Source organism: Talaromyces proteolyticus (assembly GCF_021365285.1).
Source record: "Talaromyces proteolyticus strain PMI_201 chromosome Unknown BGW36scaffold_15, whole genome shotgun sequence".
Lineage (NCBI taxonomy): Eukaryota > Fungi > Ascomycota > Eurotiomycetes > Eurotiales > Trichocomaceae > Talaromyces > Talaromyces proteolyticus.
In genome coordinates, this window is record NW_025764291.1 from 216,876 (window position 1) to 243,530 (window position 26,655).

Consider the following 26,655-nt stretch of genomic DNA (forward strand, 5'->3'; position numbering starts at 1 on the left):
TTTGACGGAAGTTAGAGGGAGCGGCCGTGTTTGGGAGCATGAAATTGAAGTAGCAGCTATTACACGCTGAGTTCTCCGTAGTTTCTTCGAGTAATAATACTACTAAGGACATTATCCCTGTCTTCATCGAATTACTTTACTTTGTTCTTCACTTCCTGCTGCTGCGAGTCTAGCCTTTCCTTGGGAGGGGTCACGACCAGTCGCGACCATTGTAGACTCCGCTGTTTCATTCATTTCTACGCCTCCGCTTGAATCAGTTGTATCAGTTTTTGTGTCAGGTTGGTGATCCTCATCATCTCCAAAAATACCATCACTTGTAATCCTAACTTTTCGATCCTGGACGTCACGGACCCATTCCTTTGAAGCCGCATCACTCTCCTTCGGCCACAACAGGAGAGCCATTATTCTTCCAGCAGCAGTAGCATCAAGTAAACGGCGCATTCTCTGAGATCCGGTTCTATGCAGCACCAGGAGGACCACCAGAGTGGATATTAGAGCCAGAACGATACTAAGAACCACAATTGCCGGAACCGCATACGGTATTCGGTAGCGAATACTACTCTGGTAAAGCGTGATTGGCACTAAAGTAGTCGAAGGAGGAGTACTATCTTGTGTCGTAGATCCATTTGGAATGAATAAATTCGAGTTCGCCTCCGATACCGCATTCAGTCCCCATCCTTTGGTGCCTACCACGAGGCTGGCGGCTAGATCAGTCCAGATTAGATTGATTATTCCTGCGGTGCCTTCAAGAGATTGGGACATATTTTGCCATTTGGCGAACAAGGCAAGGCTGGTACGTCCTGTATAGTCGGGTAACTGAGCTGCGTAGTTCCTTGTTCCGATAGGAAAAACATTCAGCGCACTGAATAAAGCCTGTTGATAGAATGTCACCCCGGGAAAATTGTAAATACTAGTACTCATATCGTTAGGACCATTCAAGAGGCTATAATAACTGTCCATATAACCTGGTAGATACAGACTCTCTGCGACGACTGTAGACATGTTGTATGATGAAGATGATAGGCTAGCACTCGAGTTCGATGTTCCTACCACTCCCCATGCTGGCTTTGCGTCGTTTATGGAGAAATCGTCAAGATTTTCGACTGCCCAGCGAGGAAGTTCGGAGACATTCTGGTAAACCTTGGGAACCGCGGAACTCACGGTAAGTGCTGGGAGGCCCGTCCCGTTGTATTGGAAGGTAACTGCTCGGACAGTGCTTTTAAGAGCACTCGCGCAGCTGTGGATTGGCACAGACCACTGCGACCCTTGGTCTGGAATCAGATTATTCCCGCCGTCTGTTCGATAAGCAGCGCCGTAAAGGAGAGCACAGCCTACTATACTGGTGTCAATACTGGCGGGGCTGTCATATGCCGACCCCCCACACATCTGGTCTGGAGAAAAACGCGGAAATCAGTACTGAGCCGATTTTCGGAAACTCTAATTCAGGATACTCACTAATGGCTGCAAATTCATCTACACCAACCCCATTAACCGGATTGACAGTTGTGTTCGATTGGTTAAATGGAAGATACCACCCATATGTCATATTTGTCCAGACATATTGGAAAGCATCAAACACCAAGGCCGGGGTAGATGATAGAAAAGGAAATACTTGCCCATCTTTCACATCCATACGAGTGATATTCCCCGGGTCTGGATCTGTTCCGTTGTAATACGCCAAGGTCAGAAAATTGTTGAGCCACGCAGCCTTGTATGCACGATCTGCCAAGCCGAGATCCCCTTGCCCGTTTATAGATGCGTTAAGTGATGGTGCGGGACGCTGCAGCTTGGAAAAGCCTCCGCGGTCGGTTATTACTGGATTTACCATATTTGGGAGAGGATAGGAGTCGCGATAATCAACTCCGAAATCAATCGTCCAGTTCAAATTCACGCATTCGGTTTCGGGTTCAATGAACAGTATATCCTCTTGCCAGGTGCTTCCGTAGGTGCTCGTTAACGCCGGGCCGGTATGGTTGCGAAAGCCAATTCCTCCAGTCTCCATATCTACAATGAGTCCTTCGACCAGTTGGATATTTTCGTCAAGAATCAGGATCGATAGCGGTCGGACGTTTCCTACCAAATATTGACTCGTGTCATTTATACTCAAATATGTTCGCCATTGTATGTCAAATATGCTCGATACCGAAGGACTGAAAGCGGCCGCACCGTCGCGGAATAGATTCCGTAGATCTATAGGTATTCTAGCGTCAGTTGTTGAGTTGCATGTTGTAAGCAGCCCTGTTGTTGAACAGTTCTGACTCGTCGAAGCGCCGGGACAGGCTCCCGAGGCACAGCGTCGAGTAAATGGTGCATTAGGCCTTAGAGGTGTGCCATGGCCAAAGGCCGATATGTCCTGAAAATACGAGAACGATGTCGTAGTTTGCGAAGAGGCGGGCTCGATGGTCTCATACAACCCTAGCGGTGTGACAATCGATGCAATTGATATTATGCCTAAGGCTACGGTCTGCAAATTCGAAGTGAACCAGATCCGCTTTTCGACCCGCGATGAGGCGGCGGTCTCCGTTCTCAGGATGGTAGGCCAGTGTGAAGAATGCAATAGTCGTCCTAGGACTGACCTGCAGGATAGAATGTCAACAAGAGCAAGAAAAGGAATGCTTTGGCAAACAATCAGGAATACCAACCATGTAATCACAGAATTTGTATCACTCACAAAAGCAGCTAAGATAACCGGAATCGCCAGCGGGGGAAACAACTGCACTGATGATCAATTTTAGCATTTCCATAAACAGCACTTTGCACATCGCCAGCTTACAAACAAACACCGCTGCAGCGATCATGCCCGACACGTCGCCAACTGTAAGAGACACCATTGCGTCTTGAGTACGGTAGTCTCAAATGCACTCAGCAGTGACATTTTCAGAAATATGTTTTATTATCTGAACGACGAAGCGCTCAAGTGCGGCTGGCGGACACGGACCAGTACGATGCCGTCCATCTCGTGTTTAGGAATTATAGCTTAGGGCTAATGGCGCCTCCATGCACGAATACGAGCTTATCCGAGCAGACACGGCAGGCAGCGCTCCCAGATCATTAATTAGCTAGACCAATCCATTGTGGGCAAGCCAGCGAACAACAATCGTAGCAAACTGAAGAATGAATTGCCGCGTTTTTACCATGCCATTACCTCAAGCGCATTAACTTAATCTTTTGATAAATATCTTTTTAAAAATCATAATTTAATATATTAATACTTAAAAATTAATAAAAAAGGAGTTTTGAAGCCAATTATTATGACATAATACGACAGAGCTTAAATTAAAAATGCTTGAAATACGAGCAGGAATTAGATTCACACGAAGTCGGAAGCATCTGCCTAGCACAGCCACTCACCCACCAGCAAGTGTTCCATTGCGGTCATATATCCAGCACCAAGAAGGGAGTCAGAACAAACAAGCAGATTTCAACTCCTGTAAAATGAACCGATCAACTGAGCTTGAGTTTTTGGACCTCCACCCGTTCGTGCGCCAGACGGCTCTGGATCGGGTGCGCGGCACGATCTTTGGCGGTGCGTTAGGCGATGCAATTGGATTGTATACTGGTCTGTCACCATTTTTTCAGTGGAATTATTTAATTCTAATTTTTCCAGAGTTCCTATCAAGAGATCTGTGTCTAGCAGCATACCCCGAAGGAAAGTTTCAGTTGGTTGAGCCCGCCACGGAGCTCCATAATGATGGACATCGAAGTAGGTCTTTTATCTTGACTGTGTAGATTTGTTCACTAACAGCTACTAGACAAGTTTGTACAGGTGAGCATTATATTTAACGAAAAATCGGATGTCGTTAATGAGACTAGACCGGCTGGACGGATGACACAGACCATGCCCTCCTTATTATGTTATCATACCTTCACAGCAATGGCCAAAGCCTAGATCCATCCGACCTTGCTCATCGTTTGCAGTTCTGGTGTGAGCAAGGTCTTCGCTGTTTAGATAGGCCACCACTAGGCCTAGGCCGGACGGTGGGAAGGGCATGCTCTCAACCTTGACCATATTAAACTTCTATCTTCTGACTCAATCCTAGGTTGTCTGCGACCCAAGTTTTCGGGAAGACGCTGCAGCAACGGCTCACCGTCACTGGAAAAACTCAAACTATACTGCTGCACCGAATGGATCTTTGATGAGGACCTATCCACTGGGCGTTATATGCCTCGGCAAGAAATTGGACGAGACATTTCAGATTGCCACTGATTTCTCCCGCATCACACATGCTGACCCACGCTGTATCGTGTCTTGCTGTTTAGCCACTGTACTTATTAGGGGCATTGTCAGAAGTGATGTACAGAACGAAAAGGATATCGATGCGCTGATAGAATCGTCCCTCTCGTGGATCCAGGGTTATATTATAAAGCAAACTCACACGCAGGATGCAGAGGAGCCATCGGATAATTATCCTCCATTTGATAGCGATGAATTCTACCGACATGTACGGGCAGAAACGCTGGAGGAGCTGCAGCTCGACGACGCTTTGAAAATGGGATACGTTTACAAATCTCTCGGGGCAGGTATTTTGCTCTTACGACTCGCATTACGCCGCATAGACTCCCAGGGCTTTCTAGAGAATTTATTTGAGGAACTTATAACCTCGCTGGTTATGCAAGGTGGGGACGCAGATACCAATGCGTCCGTTGCTGGGCCTTTGCTAGGGGCTTTGTTCGGCTTCAATATGCTCCCCGGGAAATGGAAATATGGCATGATGCACGCTGGGTGGTTATTCCAGAAATGCAATTCTCTAGCATCCGTATCGGGTATCTACCTTCCCCCATCGCCGTACAACGGGCAAGCAGATTCGGATACTGGTGTAGAGGGCGGAAAGCCTCCGTTGACAAAAGAAGAGTTATATCAACGAGAACGCGAGTTTGTCGAACAATACTTTAATAAATCCCAGAAAAGGGCAAATGAGAATAAAACGTACACCGGATGGGTGGGTAAACTGTTGGGGAAATGAATTAAGAGTAGCAGAGCAGCTTTCGGTTTTCCTTTGGAGGGGGGTTATTAAAGCCAAATGAGTCAATTGCCGTCACGGAAAATGAATTTCGGCGATAGTCATCAGCTTCCTTTTGTTTTTGTCAAAGCTTTTTTTGAGAACCTAGATTAATGACCATATTTCGCTACTACGCGACAGGATCTACGTGTCGGTGAAGGCCCACAACTGCGTTGATTGGCTGAGTAGACTTCAAGTTTCTACCAAAGGTTGTGTTTACCTACTCTTCAGGCCAAGCTCTAAGGGTCAAATAATCACGCATAACTCTCGCGCCGAAAGTATACGAGAAGATGAATATGACATGGCTCATAGAGGGGCAGGATTCTAACACACTAAAGCTTTGATCTCTCGAGACGACAAAGCTAAATAGGACCAGAAAACCTAGGACCTGGTTGTGTTCCTCAAAGACCAATACTTCCCTCCTGTGTTCCAGGTCAAATTCTGTACCTTCGCCAGTGTTACGTCGCATGTAATGAGTAGCTCAGAGGGCTCTGTAACAGTTAGAAGTGATACTATAACACCTCTCTTATTCGTATTTAATTCAACTTGCTGCATCAGTTGTAAATTAATCGATTATCTCGCCAAGACAGTTATGTGCCCAAGAAGGTATTTGGGATTCTTCCACATCGGCGTTTTTTTGAACCGCTTTTTCAGATCCATCAATAGGTATTTCCACCCTTTCTTGGTTCTACAATCCTTTCACTGCAAAGCTTCCTATTTTAGGAACCCTTTTCGTCCCTATGAGTACTACAGTATATTTCTCTATTAACGTAACGCCTGGTTTTAAGGGCCTTTTTGATATTGTTGTTTACCGCACCCACCCAGCTCAATTCTTTTCATCATTCACGAATTTGTATTAAAAAGCCAGAGTGCCTACGTCAGTCTTCCTCGTCATCCAGTCTTCCTATTACTTCTCCAAGTCCGTGTTCAATCTTCTCCGTTTTTCGATTATTCGATTGTTAGCGATACCACAGTCGAGAGGTTCCGTTCGCCACATCCTTCTAATTCAGGATTTCCCCGCACTAAACAGACAGACAGTTTATGAATACGAGCAACCAGTAGCACAGACCTCTAGGCAGCGATTTCAGGCAGCGATCACATGATGACGCGTTTCATTCGCGATTCTCTACAATCCTGTCTCGTTCCATTGTTCTAAAAGCGAGTTCATATTTTCTTGATAAGATTTTATGTCACTGAGAATCTACAACGATAACATATGAAAAGATGGAGAGCGAAAATAGTATAAGTCTCAATGCGCAGTGCTACTGCAAATCTCTCCATTTCACTCTCACGCTTCCCACCTCCGCTCTCCCTCTGTCAGTTCATCTTTGCCATTGCAGTGTTTGCCGATATACCCATGGTACCATGTGTATTTTCCACGCTCCATTGCCAGCGAACGTCGCTCCTCAATTTGTCACTCCATCGGGTCTCGACAAGCTGACAGCCTACACATGGCCCGGGGGCAAGGGCATACGGTATTTTTGTTCCACGTGCGGATGTCATATGGGTGATGTCTCCCCTGACGATGGTACGTGGGTAATATCCACGTCTTTCTTCGCAAAAGACGAATCCATTTTTCAAATCAAGACACACGTCTTTACCGAGTCTGCTTTGGGTGGAGGTTTGAATGATTGGCTTCCCCAGATTGGGAATCGGAAAATGAAAACATGGAATCCGGACGACGGCTCTGCAGTTCCTGTTCAGCCACAGATTGAACATGGAGCTGATGGTCAGGAGGATCGTCTCCGAGCTCAATGCCATTGCGGTGGCGTCTCGTTCACCATTCCCCGCCCAAATAAAGAAGTGCTAACTAATCCTGCCATGAAATCATTTGTCTCCCCGATCGACAAAACCAAATGGGTTGCCTGTCTCGACATGTGTGACGACTGTCGGCTGACTACCGGGTCACACCTTGTAGCATGGACATTTATCCCTTTGGATCAATGCGAACCGAAAATCAAGCCGGATCTCCTGATAGGAACAAGCAAGACGTTCAGATCCTCTACCGATGTCCTCCGATCATTTTGCGGTCAGTGTGGGGCTACTGTATTTTTCTCATATGCAAAAGAGGCCAAAAATATTGCGGATGTTGCTGTTGGCATTCTGAGAGCACCCGAGGGTGTCAAGGCGGAAAATTGGTTGACATGGCGGACCGGTCGTATTGCATGGTATAAGAGCGGCTTGCGGTACGACGAGGCATTAGCAATGTCGTTGAGTCAAGGTTTGGCAGACTGGGGAATGGTAAAGTATGGTCAAAATCTGGATTTTGAGATTGGTTCCTAGTCTCTCAGATCAATTTATGTTTGAATTTGTCATCTATATGCAAAAACCCAAACAGCCATATTTTGTTCATGCATATCTTTCTGTAAACACATAGTTCTGTGAATAGTTTTGCAGACATCTAAGAAATGGCAGCCCATATGTGAGACATGGAATCATGACAAGGAAAGACAAAAAACAACCCATAGCTCAAATCAAATTCTTGAAATTCCAGGATCCATGCTACTCTTTAAGGGTCGATTTCCTCGTGCATCTCCGAACTGACTTTTGGCCCTCAGTTTGTCGCCATAGGAAACAGAAAAGAAATTCTGGCAATGCAACGTAGGTTTTCCTAGTATACTGGTGCTAGATCAATGCTAGGCTGTACTACATTGGCCGTGAAAACGTGACAACAGCAAAAATTAGTGACAAGCTCGTAAAGCCATTGCCTATAAACATTAATGCCGTATATTGTGGATATATCTATGATAGATAGACAGCGTTGTATTGCATGAGAATGAACATACCGAGAGTGAAGAGAAGGATACCTATAACACTGGCAATTTAGTGAAAACCTCCGTCACCTGTCCATGCAAAAATTTAGAACCAGCTGGTGTAGGAAAGAAGGAAATATCGCAGATATCAACCTCTGCTCTGGAGTTCCAGAACTGCAAGCGAAGATAGCAGCTTCTAAAATCCAGTAAAGGTGACTATAATTCGCAATAATACAATGAACTGTGCCAAGTGAAATGGATAGGATGGTTGAGCCCATCTGGGGAACGTCAAAATCGTAAAGGTCCATATTAGCCGCCAGGAAGACATCGAAGAAACCGTACTAGAGCCGTAGCAGGGATTGATATAAGCTACTATATATCCAATAGCCGGATCCATGATCGTAAATTACACCTGCTTAACCAGCACCTTGAAGAAGTCGCCTTCGGCTTAGTTTTGGATTCATTAAAATCAGACAGAGCCTCAAGGTTATTGATACATGATACCTACAATTAATGTTCTCCTCGTGGCATTCAATGCATTTATAAAACGTGCTAAATATCTGACCACAAACACAGGTCTATTTTCTGTCTGAAATCTTACAGCTACAAGCCCCGAAGCAAATGGATGGCTCTTGCTACCACCTGCAATTGGATCTTCAACTTTTTCATCATGTAAAGCAAGCAAGCAAGCCTTTACCATCCGCACCACTTTATTAATCTAATGAGGTGAGTATTACTTAAATAATTAAATTGGTTCGAAAATATATCATCATCTAAATCCTTACATCTAGCCTCGCGTTCATCCTAACCATCCTCGCATCATCTAGAGTGGGCTATTGGTGCAAAGCAGTACACATATGTAGCCCTATATATAATATAATATAGTAACATATGAAACCTATAAAGGCGATACTTACTGGCTGCCTATCTGGAATCCTTCTAACCAGACACAATTTATAATACGCCTTTTCAGCACACTTTTCTCGTATGGTGACCAAAGTAAACAGATGAAGAGAGTTTCTTAGCCTAGTAGTAACATGGTAATCTCCAAAAATGTTAGGATAAGGTTGCCCTTGAAAATCAATTATCAGTTCCAATCAAAAGAAAGTCTGTACGGACGGAGGCACAATATAGTATTATCAAACACTATGAAAAATCCGATAATTGCATTCTAGATAGCTTGAGAGATGAAAGAAAGCAACGTTACAAAAAGCCCCTCAAGGCCACAAGAGTTGAAAATTCTAACAATCGCTTGTACTATCCTTCTCATGAGAGTTGATACTGGTGTTGCGCCTTCAGGGAATCGGCGTGATGCCCTTCAGGGTAAACACATCACTCAAATCTTCCATGTCGCCTTCATATGCATAAGTAAGGAGGTCTCATATACTCGAAATGAGATATGGCGTATTGCAGGATTTCGCAACAAAAGCTCTTCAAGATTACTAATGGTGTCAGAATCTTCGATTACGCCTCGGATGCCATTATCGAAAAAATGATCACTCCTCCAAACTTACGAAGAAAGTTTGAATCTAACTTTTCAACTTGATGTATAATTCATTTCTTATTTAATAACCCCACAATATAACCTTCATCTACGAACATGATTTCCTTAGACACGATTGTATATTTGTGACCTAGGTAAAAAAATATGACATCTATACTCCTAAGCTCGATCCGACCATCCCACTGATATGTTATTATATTAATATAAACATGGTCTCTGATATAGTAAATCGGTACCGCAGTCAATTACCATTCTGTACGATATTGCGTGGATTTACACCTGCAGTTTAGGCCCATGGTATTTGCTCAGTGGAACATCCAACACGGCGGTAGCCTCAATGCCTGTTCTCTTCGGGTATCCATCGAAGGACCGAGCGTACGTTGCAACAGAGTGTGCGACAAGCTGTAAAGAAGAAACAAGTGAGCACAAAGCGTTCCATAAATAACCAAGGGATCACATACCTTTGTGTTCAACTCCCAAGCAGTCAGGTTGACGTTGCCCACGTCATCGCAGAGTTGGTGATAGCAGGGATCATACCAGTCACCAGCGACACCACCAAATACCTGCCGTTCCTTCTCTGTCTTGACACCTTCCGCACCAGTAGCAATACCGCCGCCTGGAATACCATGTTTAATGAAAGCATCATAGTCACTTCTGCCATCGAAGGGAATATAAGTGAAGTTCAAACCTTTGGAAGTGTAGAATTCAGTATAGAGATCACGTAGCTCCTCGGAGCCAACGGGGTTCAAGGAATTGGTGGCATTGTAGACTTGGTAGGCGAAGTTGGGCGACGCGAGCATATCATAGTCCATGAAAAGGCGAATCTTCAAATTTTCCTCAGGTGATAGAACAGAGACATAGTAGTCTGATCCAAGTAGTCCTTCCTCTTCACCCGCCCACCAAGCAAAACGCACACAATTGTTAACCCGATAATTTACAAGTTGGGTGGCGACCTCGAGAAGAGTAAGAGAACCAGATCCATCGTCGTTAATGCCAGGTCCCTCCGTAACGCTGTCGCTGTGACCACCCAGCATGACACAGTTTTCAGGATCGCCTTCTTTAGTCTGTGCGATAATGTTGGTAGTCTCGATGCTCTCGACAATAGCGTCAATGTAGGCGCTGGCCTGGACCTCCTCTCCATCTTTCAACTTCTTGATATACAGTGCGGCATCGCTATCCGAAATTGAGAAAGTAGCAATGTGGTCAGGGGACGGTGTACCTAAAGTTCCACCTAGTGCGCCTTTTTCATTGTTGTAAATAACAGCGGCGATGGCGCCGGCTCTTCCAGCCAAAGAGGACTTGGTACCAAACGGACAGTCACCACGGCTAATGAGTGCAATCTTACTAGTTAGATCCAGGTAATCTGATGCGTCACATCCAAAATTTGACACAAGAGCCAGTGGCCCAAAGACTGGCTGCTTCTTCTTGGTTGGAGGAGTCAAGCTCATCGCAATAGCTGATTGTGGAACTTCACTCCCTAAGACTAACCGGGATTCGAAAACATTTCCAACTACCGCAGGGAATGACTGGTTGGATAAAGTGTAGTAATCACCCAATTGAGCAATGGTAGAGTAGATATAATCAATGGTGCCGAGGTGTCCTATGGCCACATAAGCGAGTGCTTCAAAGAGAACGGCTAGAAAAGCGATACCTTTGCTTCCAATGACTCTAGTTGGATGGTTGTACTCATCTTCTCCTAGCTGAGCAATGCTGTAGAGCGTATTGGCTCGTTCTAATAGGTTGTCTACATGAATACGGTCCTGGAGCGACTTGGAGCTGATCAGCTCCTTCGCGGTTAAATGCGTCTGAGATAGGGAGGATGTTTCGAAAAGAGGAAGTTGTGACGCGAAGGCTTCTCCAAGAACAATGAGGGCGATGGATAAGTAAGAAGGCGCCATGTTAGGACAGTCAATGCCTGTTATTGAATGAAACATAAATGTAGAGAGATGTTTGTTGTGGTAGATTGAAGTCGAAGTTGAAGACGTGATTGGCGCTCTCCCGAACATGGTTTAGTCGTGTTTGGTTATCTTGGGTGGGTCCCTCACATGACACGATTTTTTGTTAGACTTAACAACAGTTAAGGAAGGACCTATTAGATCTATTTTTCCTAACAGATTGTTAATCGTACTAATCATTTTTAAGAAAGTTGAAAACTTTTTAAAAATAAACTGTGTGAAATGTGCAAAGTGTGTCTATTTGTGTGATTCCTACTTTCTTTTTTGTTCTCGGGATCTGCGGTTCAACTTTTGGGATTCCCGCTCCAAGGCCTCACCGAGTCCGAATATCCTGTACCTCAGATTCAAATTCATTCATCTCTAGCTCATCGTCTTTTCCAAAAGATTCCCCGTGTGTCTAGGGCACCCTAATTCCAATTAATTGTCAGCAATAATTGTTTACCTCTTCCCAACATAATTTTTAAATTAATGATATGAGGTTTCAAAATGGGGGTTTCCCGGTCATACCACTTGATTGGGAAGTTGGCTTTCGATTATAACCGAGCGTAGAGAATAGAATGGAAAGTACCTTGCGGCTCTATAAAGTAGCTCAACATACATATTCATGACTTCCATGTCCCGCTGCCCTCGAAATATCTTCTGGTAAAAATATAATGACAAGATTACAGCCTATAGCACAAAAAACTGATTTCTTGTTAAGTATTATTGGTATTGACTAAATCTAAGAATGGGTGGAGATCAAGGATCAGGAGACGAAGGTGTATGTAATCTGCCAATGTAGAAGTGCTTAATTATAGAAATGCCTGGTCTATTGATATCAAGCAACCCTTTCGTTCTAGAAATATCCGTGGTTTTTTCTGTAATCGATCTGGTGGTGTCTTAATATAAACAGAAAGTTTCCATATAAATAGACGCGATAAAGTTCTGATTTATTTTAGCAAATCATAATTAACCTATGTACCGAATTTTGAAGCGCAACATTCTTCTAAATTATATAAGTGGTAATGAGCTCGATTGAAGTACTAGAATATATATGTATAGGAATTTTTATGTGAAGACAAATTCCATTCAGATTTAGCCGGATGCATTCTATCCTATGCCCGGAATGTGGGAAATATCCCATATTTGAGTTAGGATTAGAAGAATATTACGTCACGTAGTATTTGAATCATGCATGATTAGTTAGTCAATTATTTTTTCAATTGAAAGGCCACTATTTTGTCAAATTCAAGATCTTTTTCATTTGACCAGTTATGGACCTCAGCACAACTATCGCCAAATCATGCATGAAGGGTCTTGTCGTCTGAAAACAATGCTACTGAGATTCCTGTCAATGCAATAACTACGTGGCTGCTATCACCCAGATTATACTAAAACTTCCATAGACATTCGTGGTATCAGAGTAGCACAAGCCCAAAACAGGCTGCTTGGTTAATTACCAATATATAGAATGACCAATACAGACTATTTACAAGTCTCTATAACACCACCCTCCGGTACAGTAGCTAGCAGTCGGCGGGTCCGGGATCTGGTTCGGCGATATGGCGCATCATCCCTTGTAAAATACAACTGCGGGCGATATAAGTGGCAAATCCTTCGAAAAGCCTGTTTGGTTGTGTCTAGTTCCAGTGCAGCACTGTTACGGCTTCCGTCCGCTCCGTATATACCATCTACTTAAGCAATTGATACTACCACAGCATATGCCTGGCTTCTTAACAGTGAACGATGACAACCTGTATTTGGGCCCTGAAACAAACTGTATGAACAGAATTGATACCGGAAGTGAAAGGCTCTCTCCAGGAAATTAATCATGCGCTTGAAGTAGGTGTATCAGGGTTTGTGGTCATGACCAATGCCAAAGTCTACTCTATGGGTGATCGGCGACTTGACCCGAGTTCAAATATAAATCAGAGAAAAACGGTTATATTCATGCATCCGACTTAACGCTTCTCTCCTGATAGCCTGATGGCTGACCAGCCCCAGCACAGTATCCGACATCGGTGATGGATTATCTTTTTGGTACGACAAGGGCTGTGGAACTGGCTTCTCTCAGGGACAGTAACAAAGTGCACTAACCTGAAATTCTTGTTGGCTCACTATGGTGCTACTCTTCCTCCTCTCATAGAGTGGTTTACGGCCTTCTCAAACAGATTGATGGAGCCTAGTGGCACATTGACTGTGGAGCGCGTCAAGGAGCTTTTCGTATTCGCTTCTTTTTTGATCTTGCTGGCATGCCATTCCCAGGTCTTATTGATAGATATATGAGAAAAGGAGAGCCAAATCGTCTATTTTATGACTGTGATTACCATTATGCCCCTGGGGTAGTTTTGGAGAGCCTGGGCAAGTGACAGACGCTGAGTCGACGGCGACGTATGAAGGGAATCCGGCTCGAACGGCCTTGTCTGGAAATGCTTATGAATTGAATCTCTGGTTGTTCCCTAAATATACAAACTAGAACTCTTAATAATACTGGGAAAGACGTAGTCGGAGCTACGAGAACTTCAATTGTGGTTGAGAGAATTATTCGCCTTTCTTTTTTGAACACCAAAACTTTGATTAAATTCTGAAGAGAATGTAGTATAGAATAGAACATTTGAATTGCCCCCGCCATCAATTGAGGATCTATGAGATCCACCATTCCGAAGCCCTCCTTGGAGGGATAGACGTTCTTTGTGTCAACTGGTACCTTGAGCTATATATTGTATGTAGCACTGACCTATGGCTTCATGTACCTAGAAAAATTTCTTATTGATTATTACACCTAGGCTGTCATGGCGTCCAGGCGGTTGCAGATAGCGCGAAATTCGTCTCATAAAGTCAATAATAACCTCCGCGACGTAAGACGACGGGGTGGCCAAGGCAGGGTGAAGGCCGGATCCGAATCGGCGGATATTGTTTGGATTGACACAAAACGAGTCACATGGCGGCGGCAGACCTAATCAACTCAAGGGAACTTGGGAAGGGATAAGCACTAGACCGAGAACAGGCGCCAAGCCGACGCTCCTGGCTCAGAGCTAGCATGATTGTTTGTATTAATAACATTGTAATAATAATATACCATTGTTGATGATAATATTAAATGGCGGGGAAAATTTGCTCGGGTAGCCACCGGGGCAATTTACCACCCAGGTGTTTTGTTTGCCTTGCTAATCATGTGTGAGCACAGTGCCAGCACTGCATACGAATGGGGACCGCCGACAATGCTGACTGTAAGACTTGGCAGCAAACTGGTGCTGTGGCATGTGACCGTCACTGGGCATTCCGGATCTAGATCTGTGTCACGGTGAGAATCCTTCTGCCACGCAGAGGCGGGACAGTGTATCACCAAATGTACGATTATTACAACTGGTATTATTCTCGATCCTTCGGTTGAAAAAGTTGAACCAGTGTGACAAACACATGGCTGTGGACCCACATTCCACCTGGGCGGTAGGGCAGGCTTGTGCCTTAAACTTTAAGTCTTATAAGCCTTGTCTTGGGTCTTGGGTCTTGAGTCTTTGTGCTCTGCAATTCCTATTATGACTATGATAATTTCTTACTGTTGGCGAGTGGCGCAAGACCGAGTACGCCGTGCTGCGACGCATGGCGAAGACACGATGTTGTGTACACCAGAGAAGGCTGGCGAGAGGACGGACGGACGCATGACGTAGGCGCCCGGTTTAACGGCGCCTTGCTGTTGTGGAGGCATCGCAATAATGAAAACGGTCACGTGTCTCGCAGAAAGGGAGGAAAAACCACTACGATGGAAGCAGTAATTGATTAATTGTAATTCTTAACCTTGCCAGAGGTCACGCCAAAACGCCATGTCAGCCACTCCAGCCAGGCCGAAATCGATGCTCAACTGGTTGTTTCGGGCCCGTTCATTGGCGGCGGCGACTCCGACTCCGCCGGCCGGGCACGCTTGGGGCGTCTGCGGCGCTCATTAGCGGCGCGCATCAGCGCCACCAATTCATGTTTTCTCGAAAGAACAGCCCCATAGCGCTCGGGCTCATAGGCCAATGAGCGCCTGTGTGAGTAACTAGACCGTCCTTCCACGGCTGCAATTGGACAGCCGGCAACAACTAAGCAACTAAGGATTAGTGCAACTATGGATGAGAAGGATTAGTACTCTCTAGTGCTGCTACCCTGTTGCGCCCGCCAATCATGGGCATGGCGGGGAGAAAGCTGTTGGTTGTCAGTCCAGACTGAGGAGTCGGACTAGCACAATGTGCAGTGGGGACTGGGGACTGGGGACTGGCCTGGGGTTGAATCTGGAGAGCACAAAGACGCGGCAGAGGCAGGCGCACGCAATAGCAGGACGCGGTCGGACATGGCCTGACCTCCAGCCCCTGCAACTAAATCCCTTTAAATAATCATACAAGGACTCCCCAAGATCTTCACTCTCCTTGCTTCTTTCTTCACCCACCCTCCTTCCCTCACGCGTGCCTCGTGGAAACATGGCTCCATCCAAAGCAGATGTCAACCCCGTGGGGTCGGCCGACAAGTAAGACTGCCGAATCCTTGCCGTACTATACAGATCAATCTGTGCATGAGACTGACGATGATCTTCATCAACTTCCTAGGAGCGTCGCCGGCCATAATGAAGAAGGCTTTGAAGTCCACCACGTCAATTTGAACGCCAATGTCACTGCCGAGTAAGTCTGCATGTGCCCCATCACCTTGGTTTTTTCTTCTTCTTTTATCTACACGCGTGCTTCCGAGGCTGACGAAACCCCATTGAAAAGGATCGAGAACCCCCTGGCCCGAATTCCTCGCTCGGTCCTGCTTGCCAATGTCGACAGGTTTGCCGTGGAGAAGAACCTGACTGAATATACCGATCTGCTGAAGAAAGGTGCTCTGGTTGCACAAGACCCGACTAATTACGAGGCCATATCAGGTCAGTTCGCTCTGACTGATGTAGAGCTCCAGGACCTTCACACCGAGGTCACTCATAAATGGCGCCACCCGGCAATGTTGTATTTCACCATTATTCTCTGTTCAATCGGCGCTGCCGTCCAGGGTTGGGATCAGACCGGCTCCAATGGTGCCAACCTGTCTTTCCCTGATGTCTTTGGAATTGGTGGTACTAGCAATCACGACACATTGCTCGTCGGCTTGGTGAACTCCGCTCCGTATGTTGGATCTGCCTTGATTGGTTGCTGGGTTTCTGATCCCCTTAACCATTACTTTGGTCGCCGTGGTGCTATCTTTGTGGCTGCCATCTTTTGCTTCCTGCCTGTCATTGGCTCCGCTTTTACCCAGACTTGGGAACAGCTCTTTGCTTGTCGTCTTTTGCTGGGGATTGGAATGGGTGCCAAAGGATCCAGCGTTCCAATTTTCGCCGCCGAAAACGCACCTGCTAATATTCGAGGCGCTTTGGTCATGACATGGCAGTTGTGGACAGCATTCGGTATCCTTTTGGGATACAGTGCAAACTTGGCGGTTGCCCATGTCGGTACTATTGCTTGGAGACTGCAGCTTGGATCCGCAATGATTCCAGCTCTTCCTCTACTCTTTGGCGTCTATTTTTGCCCCGAATCGCCCCGCTGGCTGATGAGTATGTATCTTCTGAGGAAGGGGCCCCGTTTGTGCCTGATACGTCCGAATAGTTACTAATATACTGGAAACACTTTTAGAAAAAAACAAATACCCCCAGGCGATGAAAAATTTGATCAAACTGCGAATCAACCCCGTCCAGGCTGCTCGAGACCTTTATTCTATCCACACACAACTCGAATTGGAGGCCGCTGTAGTTGGCGAGACAAATTACGCGACACGGTTTATTCAGCTCTTTACTATTCCACGTGTTCGTCGCGCAACCCTTGCCTCCTTTACTGTCATGATTGCTCAGCAAATGTGTGGCATCAACATCATTGCTTTCTACTCATCAACCATTTTCGTCAAATCGGGATTCGATCAATTTCAAGCGTTGTGGGCCTCGTGGGGTTTTGGATTGATCAATTTTCTCTTCGCATGGCCTGCCATCTGGACCATTGACACGTTTGGACGGCGATCATTACTTCTTTTCACCTTCCCAAACATGGCCTGGACTCTCTTGACGGCTGGTCTGTGTTCCTTGATCAGCGTCAACTTGAAAGCCCACCTAGCTCTTGTGGCCATGTTTGTCTATATCTTTGCCATGTTTTACTCTCCCGGTGAAGGGCCCGTGCCATTTGCATATTCGGCTGAAGTCTTTCCACTTTCCCACCGTGAACTCGGAATGGGTTGGGCTGTCGCAACCTGTTTGTTCTGGGCCGCGATTCTCTCCATTTTCTTGCCGTTGATGTTGGACACCATGCAACCGGTGGTACGTTCTATTACTCCTTCCAATTTCCGTTTGTTGTACTCGCTAATATTTTTGCCTACAAGGGTGTGTTCGGATTTTACGCTGGCACTAATATCCTTGCACTCATCATGATCTTCTTTTGGGTTCCGGAAACCAAACAGCGTACTCTTGAAGAACTAGATTATATTTTCGCTGTTCCTACTCGCACTCACATGAAGTATCAGCTCAATAAGGCCCTACCGTATTTTATCAACCGCTGGGTCTTTAGACGCAAGGATGCTGTCCTCGAGCCGTTGTATCATCTAGACAAAGGTCGTCATAGCGATGAGTCTGAGAGTGAAAAGGTGCTCGGCAGCCCTGCGGCGCCGCCGAAGTACGACGCGATCGAGGTTCCTGAAGGTGAAACTGAGGCTGTTGAGACAGCTATCGATGAGCCTAAGACTGTTACTTGAAATCAGGCTGGATAGCTTAAAAAGGGTGTCGAGGGGGCCTTGCGATTGGAAGTTGATACTCGGCGAACATGAGCTCACAGTGGTGATCCTGTACTTATGCTTAATACTAGTTGCAGTGATGGTTACAAATTACAAGTAATGCGATATGATCGACAACAGATCACAGGGCACTTTAGCCGCTTATTGAGATATAATGATTCAAATAACGTATCTTGGAAACATTTAAAAGAGAACATAAGCTTTGCCCTTTCTAACCACCCGTAATTTTGGAAGCTATCTTAGCCTGAATTCTTAAACGTGCATTTGTCATCGAAAGATTCCCCAACTGTCCCATGGGTCAGCATTGAATGACTTGGAAGCCATACCATAGACGTTTTTCTCCACCGATGTGACCAATTATATACGCGTTTCCCTCTGAGATCACCTGGAAGGGCCCTGCAAATTCTATCTATTTAAAATTTGAACATAGATACGCCTGTAGACTTCATCGAGCCGTTGCGTATCTGATATGAAATAACCTTATTGCTAGTCGACTATGGATATCAAACTTCATTTCCTTGTGTTTGGGGCCATATTTATGATTTAAAATATTGGTTGATGATGATCTATATTTCATCATATGAAATGGAAAATTGTCGACGGTTTTCATAGAATAGACCTATATCCGTATTCTGTAGTTTTCTCCACTTGGAAATTACTCACGGTAAAAGGACGCTGGCCTTCTAATTGTCAAGGCTTTTTATCCAATCCCATTCTTTTTAAAAGAAGCAAATGATCCCCCAAAGCTTGGAAGAAGCTATCTCGAACTCGATATTTAATTCCGAATTCTCTGCACGTCGATCTCACGATATCGGCAATTTCTGGGTAATACTTTTGATTTATCTATGAAAATAAATAAGATCAGACCAAGACACGAAGAGCGGAAACCGAGAGTATGAATGCTTCTGACCTGTGGAAAGACGTGATGGACAACTTGGTAGTTGAGGGAACCTGTCAAGAAGGTTGTGATCCAACTTCCATGACCATAGTCCTGCGCCGTCTCTATCTGCATTTGAACCCAATCTATTGTAAAGTTACCTTCTTTTGGTGGCTGAACCCATAACACATCTCCCACGACGTGATTGGATTCGAAAACAAAAGCCGCGATCCAGGATAACATAATTTCCGAAAACAGAAACGTAGATATAACCCGAGCTGTGCTGCTCGGCGAGAATATAATCGGCAGGAGACACCGGTAAGTGAAAAAGAACACCTGCGTAAGTCATAATATTAGGTCATCGTAATCTCTAGTCACATATCAAGTTCACGTACTTTGCCCGCCCAGAAAACGAAAAGTTGGGATCGGCTCAAAGGGTTGATTGGAATCATGTCAGTACTCTGGCGAAGGCAGGCTAATATGTCTTGCAATTTGGAAAAGTGAGTTAGCAAGCTATATAAAATCGGTGCGTAGATGTGTTGAATTGAATATATTGGAGACCATTTTTGCGATGGCAGAAACCGAGTTATGGAGAAAGGCTCGACTGATATATCCGGGTCTACTCCCTGAACATTTGTATATGGATGATGGCCCAGAACTTTTTGATCTGAATGTTAATACAACCTCTCCATTCAATTTGGGAATACCAAGGAAAGATATTTTCTCATACCATGTCTATGGAACCATACGATATCGGAGAAGCCCATGACAAAATTGTAGACCGTGCCCATAGCGTCCCACACTCTGGGGTTATGGGTGAGAGAAGCATGCGATGCGTCGTGCACCCAGTATGTGGTGAATGCAAAATATGACCATGACCACACCACCATGGTAATAAGGGTTTTAATCGTACTTAGACGCACAGTTGAATTCCAGTATAGGAGATAGTAGCATCCCCCGATACCAAAAATTGGAACAAGACAGCGGATCAATATGTCAGGAGAATATTTTGGATCTTGGCCGGTGGTTTTAAAATGTTCTTTCACTCTCTGCGTTCCCCAGTCAGTCATGACGACGAACTCCTAGGCTAATTCTTGTATTGATACATACCCTTCTGAGAGTAAGTGCAAATTCATTTGGTTGATTGAATATTGGATGTTCAGCAACTCGTAGACTACCGACTCGGTATCGTCTATGGAAGTGAGAATATCATCTCTTTATAAGCAGATATGCTAAAATACAAATCACGAAGCGGCCCTATACCTTAAAACCTCGAGAACTGAGTGATCATGAGTTGTCTCCAATAGAACAGTGACATCCCTTCCAGCTGACATTCGAAGTCTAGAAATTCCCCCTGGATGTATTTTTTGAAATTCTGTCAGGTCATAAACCTGCGATGCGCCTTAGCGATGGTATAATCTCCACTGATGTTCTAGGAGGAATACCTGTCCACGAACCCCAACGAGGCATCTTCCCTCTACAACCGACTCGCGGAGGTCCTTTGTGGAGTAATCGCGGTTGTGTCCCTGAAGCATTGAGTTAGTCTAAAACTACTTTGGCTTAGAGAATCTTACCTTAGTGCCACTCATCATCTATGTTATCTTGATAGATTTATGCCGTAGAGGATTGTTATCCGTCGTGATGATTGTCAAAATAATTTCAGTTTTCTTCGCGAGTGTGTAATTGTCATTGCAAGTTGCAGAACTGAGAGTAAATGCTGATTAAGTAATACTATTTTAGCTTATCACAAATGAGGACGTGTAGCAACTTTTCCGTACTTTACTAGTGTTGTTACACATGTATCCGAATTCATATCTTTATTAGTACTAGACCTTGGTCGTTTTAATACTATAATGTCCACAGCGCGGTAGCAGGTAGGAGACAGCACATAACCCCCACCAGCTTACGATTACGTTTTTGTAACCTCACGGACTTTGTTCCATATGGTGAGGATTTCTCATAGAATCCTTTCCATGCATCGCTTAAATAATCGGACTTATTATTTAGCCGTGGAAAGAGTTTCTTTGATCCGGTACGATTCCTTCTTTCACAGATAATAATCCCGACTGTAAATGGCCGGACAAGTAATCTTAAATTTGCATATGAACTTGGCCCCTTCCGAGCCATATAAAGTACAAACAAGTTTCTCGCTTCTCAATGACATTCATCGCCTAAGCGCCCGACGTCACATATTTGAAATTGAAGATGTCCAGACATTACACTAAAATAAATTTGGTTACTAAGCCATTGATATTGGCATCTTTGAACGATGTGGTCACAAATTTCAAATTTCCCCTCCTTGTCTCATCCATTTACGTCGGACTTACTATGCTCCTGATGATACGAAACACGAAGAGGGGAAATACTCCATGGCGGATCTCGAAAACTCCACTGTTTTTCTGGTTTAATGTGACGCACAATATGATATTGACAGGTTACTCGGCCATTAGTTTCTTCGGCTTCGCCAATGTAGTATGGTTTGTATTCACAGCTGCCTGGGACACCAGAAATCCTGAAGGGAGACTCACTAGGATGCTCGATGTTCTCTGTCATGTTACCAGTCCAGGTGAAACATCATTGGGAGGGTTGAAGCATGGAAACGCACCCGAACTCTATCATATTTGGGCCAACGGCCTTGTCCTCTATGGATTCTTCTTCTATATGAGCAAGATCTATGAGCTTGTTGATACTGTCATTCTCATTGTGAAAGGCAAAACGCCAACCGTTTTCCAAATTTACCACCACACAGGTGCATTAATATGCGTATGGGCAGGGTATTACTACATGGCTACTCCTCTTTGGAGCTTCATTTTCATGAATTGCGGTATCCACACACTGATGGTTAGTTAGCACCAATTTAGTCCTCTATCCTCTCGCAAGCTCACCAATACATTAGTATACATATTATACGGTGGCTTTGTTCAAATTTCCAATCCCTCGAGGTTTCAAAATGATTTTGACTACAATGCAAATAGTACAAACGGGCCTTGCTATTGTCTACGGAACTGTCAGTTTGTTCATATCGTACAATGTCATTGGTGAAGATGTAGCAAAGGGAGGAGCTGACTTGGCCAATCCTCGAATTGAAACTATATCTTGTGTCAATACTCCAGGAGAGAGATTTGCAATTTCTCTAAATGTGGCATATCTTATTCCTCTCCTTTTACTATTCTTGAACTTTTTCAGGAGGACTTACAGCCATGGAACCCGACATCAAGATTTCATACGCACCAAGAATGCATAATGTTCTGAGAATACTATAACTCAACTGAGCGCTGGCAATATATAAAACCGAATGCTAACTGTGTGTTGATGAAGTCACAAGGTCATGAACAACAAAAAATAGACTTCATGGTTTAGGTAGGCTGATTGACTACCGCGAGGTTTAGGATATCAACGTTTTGAAACTAGCGGGCTTTGAGAGGAGTTCAGCGTGCTGTTACTCTGTCAAATGCTCGCTATAGGAGCGTCTGGTAATGGCTTCGTGCTCTATGCCAGACAGTATGGAAGATATATAGATGATTCAATGTTCTTTACATCGAGATACATGAATAGATATGAAGGCATAATATATAGCTTCTACATACAGTGATGCTGATCGATCTAATCGTAATCTCATGCCAGTTTTTACATGTACTGTATGAGACATAGGCTATGAGCTCATGCCACTGACTTTTTCTTTTTAATTCGATTTATCCAGCTATCAAACCGAATCATTATCACGTAGGCAGGCTTACTGTTGGCCTTCAGTCTCAAACTAAAATCTCCCCACGTGCCCCGCATCTGTACAACGGGGTATTTGTATCTATCTCACGGGTAATTGTAACTTGCAAGTGCCAAGGGGTATGTCTGCTAGACCCAGTTGACTATCAATCAACTATAGCAAAAGCGGGAAAAGAAATTATATTAGGGCTCAAGAAGGTCACGACTCATCAGTATCGAGCATGACCAATTGTTGTTTATTGGCTGCGCCACTCGTTGGGCTCGCTGCTATTAGGGTTTACCCATGCCGAGCGGGGAGATGATCAACCATTCTAAGCGTAAATGATACTGGTAAAGCTCCTTGCTTTCACCTCACCCCGCTTCATAGACTGAGACTTGGCTTTTTTGTGGAACCTCCTTGCGCCTTTAGGGCTTTAGCATCATGCAGGCCCCGTCCAATTCTTGACGGCGGGTGCTGATCTTTCTTGGCGATTTCGAGAGCAATGCTCATTGCGAAGAGAGGATTCCATTTGTTGGCACTAGTATATTACTAATTCATAGACTAGTCGTTTCCTTCAACATCCCAATGATCGCGCTTAGGTATTGGAGAAAAAGTGAGGGATCACCCATCCCTTGCATCATGCGTTCTTACTAAATAGTAAGAGGGGAACCCTCTCGATGAGCCATGTGTCCGCAGGATTTAACACGATATTTCCCCCTCCCCCGAATTCTGCTCGAGATAGTGCCAATCTCGCAAGGTCGGTGCACGTGGAAAACATACAATATCCTAGTATACAGTAGTGGCCACTCCGCTACTTTAGGTCGTCGTTGTTATGGTTAGTTAATGTAACCATACGCGTACCCACTTTACAAAGGATTCTATATATGGCGGTCTCCTTTCGATAGTAGTAGATACTACCCAACAGAGAGCCGTGCCGATGCGGGGAGCTTAGTGCGGGGAAAATCAGCCTTGAAGCCTTGTTGACTGATTTGCAAGCCCGTACAAGCCCGTAAAACCCCCATATAAACCCCCAACCCTTTCTAAGTTTGAGGATTTCCGTGCTGAGTTGGAGGTCAAGTAAGAAGTTGCGATAGTAGAAAAAGAAAGCTCAATACATCGCCATGTATTTCAAAACGAGCCTTCTTTTGTTATCGTTAATTCCTGGATTGGCTAGATGCGCCGATTCAAGAAACACCGAGAAAAGCAAGCGTTTTGACGCATCGAGTTCATCATACGCTGTCAAGCAACCCCCATTGACTACCAACTGGACGTATACAGCTGGCACCAATCCATGGCCGGAATATCCTAGACCTCAGTTGGAACGTACCGAGTGGGTCAATTTGAACGGTATCTGGAGGTATGAGAATGCATCTAGCTTGAATGCAGTCAACAGTCCGCCTTTCAATGTGACCCTCGCACAAGAAGTTCTTATTCCATCTTGTTTGGAGAGTGGTTTATCAGGTTTGTCATAAGAGCCTTGGGAGTTCAGATGTCGTCGAAAAGATATTAAATATAGCCACATAGGAATTCAAGGAAAGAACACTCTTTACTCCTGGTTCTCAACCTCATTTACTGTCCCATCGCATTGGCTTGAACGCAAACGGAGAGTCCTTCTCAATTTTGGGGCGATCGATTATGAGGCCACGGTATTCGTTAACGGCCACAACGCCAGCTTCCATCGTGGAGGATATTTCCATTTTACTGTTGATGCAACAGATTACCTTTTACCTGGTACTGCAAATGAGCTGTAAGCGGTCAGAGCTATCAAAAATCGAAAATGATCGCGAGACTTACCAATTAACTTTCCCGTTACCCAGGCTTGTCTTTGTGCATGATCCAACAGATAGTGGCGACTACGTTATACCCATCGGCAAGCAGACGTTGAACCCTTCTCACATATTCTATACTCCTTGTAGTGGTATATGGCAAAGTGTCTGGGCTGAGGTGGCGCCGGAAAATTACATCACTCAGCTAGACTTGGCCGCTGATATGCACGGCGTCGGTATGGACGACAGTAATCAAACGTTTGGTATTAGGAAAGCTAACTCGTGAATTTCTCTTATAGTAAATGTTACTGTTCATAGTTTGCAGAAACAAGCAAAAAAAGTTCAAATTGCCGTCATTGATCCGGAGTCCGGTAATCATGTGGCATCTGGGCATGGTTTCTCGGACCAACCATTTCAGTTTTCTGTATCGTCACCTAAGCTTTGGTCCCCAGACACGCCTAACCTCTACAATATCACCGTCATATTTAACCAAGATACCATTCACAGCTATACAGGATTTCGGACCGTCTCTAAAGGAACTGTCGATGGTGTTGTTCGCCCCCTCCTAAACGGGGAGTTTATCTTTTGGTTTGGAACGCTTGATCAAGGATTTTGGCCAGATGGAATTTATTCACCACCCACCCGCGATGCTATGGTATATGACCTTGAGGTTCTGAAAAGTCTAGGCTTTAATATGCTTCGAAAACATGTATGTCATCTCTATGACCTTCGAAACCAGCTAACTAACGACGGGCAAAAGATTAAAGTGGAACCAGCTCTATTCTATCGGGCATGCGATGAATTGGGGCTGATGGTCATCCAAGATATGCCAGCTCTTCGGCCTTTGCAGACAAGAACATTGTCTGATGGTGCAACCGAAACTATTCTTCCAGATGACGCGCAGCAACAAGAGTTTATTCGCCAGCTGGAACTTCTTGTGAACCAGCACAAAAGCTACCCAAGTATCGTCACGTGGGTAAGTTGAGATTATACTAAGCAGAATCAAATCACTCCACTTACACAATAATTCTTTCATAGATTATCTATAATGAAGGATGGGGTCAGTTAATCGAGGGGTATCCTGAATTCGCATTAACTGCCCGTGTCAAACAACTTGACCCAACACGTCTTATCGATTCCACAACGGGGTGGTATGATCACGGGGCTGGAGACTTCAGTGTAGGAACTCACGTGAGCCACAGTAGGACGGATTACTGATATTGGAAATAGGACAATCACCATTATGCAAATCCTCAGTGTGGCACGCCTTTCTACTCGATTCAATCTAGCCCGTATAATCCCACTCGGATAGGATTTCAGGGCGAATTTGGAGGAATTGGAAATAATGTCTCGATTGATCAGTATGTTTAGTTTCATTAAAAATGCTCCCTACTATACGAATTACTAATTGTTTTCAAAAGTCTATGGAATGTCCAGGCTGCTGTGAACGGCATTAACCAAACGTATGAGATTGACGAGACTATTGAGAGTTGGAATTACCGCAGCCATCTCCTCCTCTCCGAATTAAAGGACCAGGTCAGCCGGTTCTCGTGTAGTGGGGGTGTTTGGACCCAAACTACGGATGTCGAAGGAGAGGTCAATGGGCTGTTGACATACGACCGCAAAGTTCTGAGACCAGATAGAGACCAGTGGAAAGCCGATATTCAAGGCCTTTACGAGACTGCAGTTGCACGACGAAACTCTTCTATGTCTACTCGTGCCCTTAGTGTGTGATAAGCATCGTGAACTCCTTCGCGGGCCACAGAATGGCAAGTATAATATTCCTCTAAAATTAGTGGTTTTGTTAAGGTTGTCGCCCATGTCCAAGTGAATATTTTAATATTAAATCATAACTAGCGGGTTTATTCTATCGAAATTTGGAAGTCATGAAACCATGATATTGAAAACCCTCTTTGAAAATCCTAATAAAGGAGCTTGTTCTCTTTCATATATAGTATGTCATGATGTATACTTGTCCGCCATCCTAAGACCTCCAGTTGACATCAATTGATGTAGATGAGTAAGATAGGCCTAGAGACATTATTGCAGGAATAGCCTTCAATAATATCAAAAATCATAGCTGATTAACGTAGCTGACAGAGTTGAATAAGTATAAACCGGGAAGAGAAGAAAAATTGGCGTATAATGCGTAGAGAACATTGACTTCACACATAAACTACTGCCTTAGGCAAACATATAAGCTGACAATATATTTAGACTTAATTACTTCCAATTTATCTAGGTCATTCTTTGTCCTCTTTATAATCATAATAATACAGTCTAGATTGATGGATCATTACAGAAGAAAAGTTGCCGCTATATTGGCTCTTACAATGATTTG

The 26,655-nt window shown here is 44.6% G+C and overlaps 8 protein-coding genes across 8 annotated transcripts; 5 read left to right on the forward strand and 3 right to left on the reverse strand.

Moving 5' to 3' along the window:
* Positions 1–123: 123 nt before the first annotated feature.
* Positions 124–2,831, reverse strand: BGW36DRAFT_401738 (uncharacterized protein; the record flags this gene model as incomplete). The annotated part of the gene is made up of 5 exons (XM_046218781.1): positions 124–561; positions 661–1,391; positions 1,456–2,576; positions 2,643–2,718; positions 2,774–2,831. 5 exons carry the CDS (start codon positions 2,829–2,831, stop codon positions 124–126), a joined length of 2,424 nt encoding a protein of 807 aa, XP_046065707.1.
* A 451-nt stretch (positions 2,832–3,282) lies between these two features.
* BGW36DRAFT_466258 (ADP-ribosylglycohydrolase-domain-containing protein) lies at positions 3,283–4,998 on the forward strand (the record flags this gene model as incomplete). Its single annotated transcript, XM_046222333.1, has 5 exons — positions 3,283–3,559; positions 3,608–3,703; positions 3,753–3,766; positions 3,814–3,987; positions 4,041–4,998. 5 exons carry the CDS (start codon positions 3,283–3,285, stop codon positions 4,962–4,964), a joined length of 1,485 nt encoding a protein of 494 aa, XP_046065708.1. The 3' UTR covers positions 4,965–4,998.
* Positions 4,999–6,141: 1,143 nt separating this feature from the next.
* On the forward strand, positions 6,142–7,354 carry BGW36DRAFT_390718 (Mss4-like protein). The gene has a single exon (XM_046217516.1). It carries the CDS (start codon positions 6,225–6,227, stop codon positions 7,281–7,283), a length of 1,059 nt encoding a protein of 352 aa, XP_046065709.1. The 5' UTR covers positions 6,142–6,224; the 3' UTR covers positions 7,284–7,354.
* Positions 7,355–9,530: 2,176 nt separating this feature from the next.
* BGW36DRAFT_308290 (aminopeptidase) lies at positions 9,531–11,155 on the reverse strand (the record flags this gene model as incomplete). Its single annotated transcript, XM_046212324.1, has 3 exons — positions 9,531–9,659; positions 9,719–10,857; positions 10,909–11,155. 3 exons carry the CDS (start codon positions 11,153–11,155, stop codon positions 9,531–9,533), a joined length of 1,515 nt encoding a protein of 504 aa, XP_046065710.1.
* A 4,339-nt stretch (positions 11,156–15,494) lies between these two features.
* BGW36DRAFT_351598 (uncharacterized protein) lies at positions 15,495–18,160 on the forward strand. The gene is made up of 5 exons (XM_046213359.1): positions 15,495–15,695; positions 15,775–15,846; positions 15,937–16,748; positions 16,828–17,498; positions 17,561–18,160. The coding sequence occupies exons 1-5, from the start codon at positions 15,649–15,651 to the stop codon at positions 17,927–17,929; spliced, it is 1,971 nt and encodes a 656-aa protein (XP_046065711.1). The 5' UTR covers positions 15,495–15,648; the 3' UTR covers positions 17,930–18,160.
* A 498-nt stretch (positions 18,161–18,658) lies between these two features.
* BGW36DRAFT_308195 (fatty acid desaturase-domain-containing protein) lies at positions 18,659–20,236 on the reverse strand (the record flags this gene model as incomplete). Its single annotated transcript, XM_046212313.1, has 6 exons — positions 18,659–18,811; positions 18,879–19,181; positions 19,241–19,503; positions 19,576–19,894; positions 19,956–20,037; positions 20,109–20,236. Coding segments are annotated over 6 exons (1,248 nt in total), but the record flags the coding sequence as incomplete, so codon positions are not given.
* An 889-nt stretch (positions 20,237–21,125) lies between these two features.
* Positions 21,126–22,041, forward strand: BGW36DRAFT_264356 (ELO family; the record flags this gene model as incomplete). The annotated part of the gene is made up of 3 exons (XM_046210108.1): positions 21,126–21,386; positions 21,438–21,686; positions 21,742–22,041. Coding segments are annotated over 3 exons (810 nt in total), but the record flags the coding sequence as incomplete, so codon positions are not given.
* Positions 22,042–23,663: 1,622 nt separating this feature from the next.
* Positions 23,664–26,205, forward strand: BGW36DRAFT_441511 (glycoside hydrolase superfamily). The gene is made up of 8 exons (XM_046221558.1): positions 23,664–24,009; positions 24,073–24,295; positions 24,366–24,550; positions 24,614–25,023; positions 25,075–25,290; positions 25,353–25,493; positions 25,545–25,675; positions 25,736–26,205. Exons 1-8 carry the CDS (start codon positions 23,670–23,672, stop codon positions 26,046–26,048), a joined length of 1,959 nt encoding a protein of 652 aa, XP_046065714.1. The 5' UTR covers positions 23,664–23,669; the 3' UTR covers positions 26,049–26,205.
* Positions 26,206–26,655: the final 450 nt, after the last annotated feature.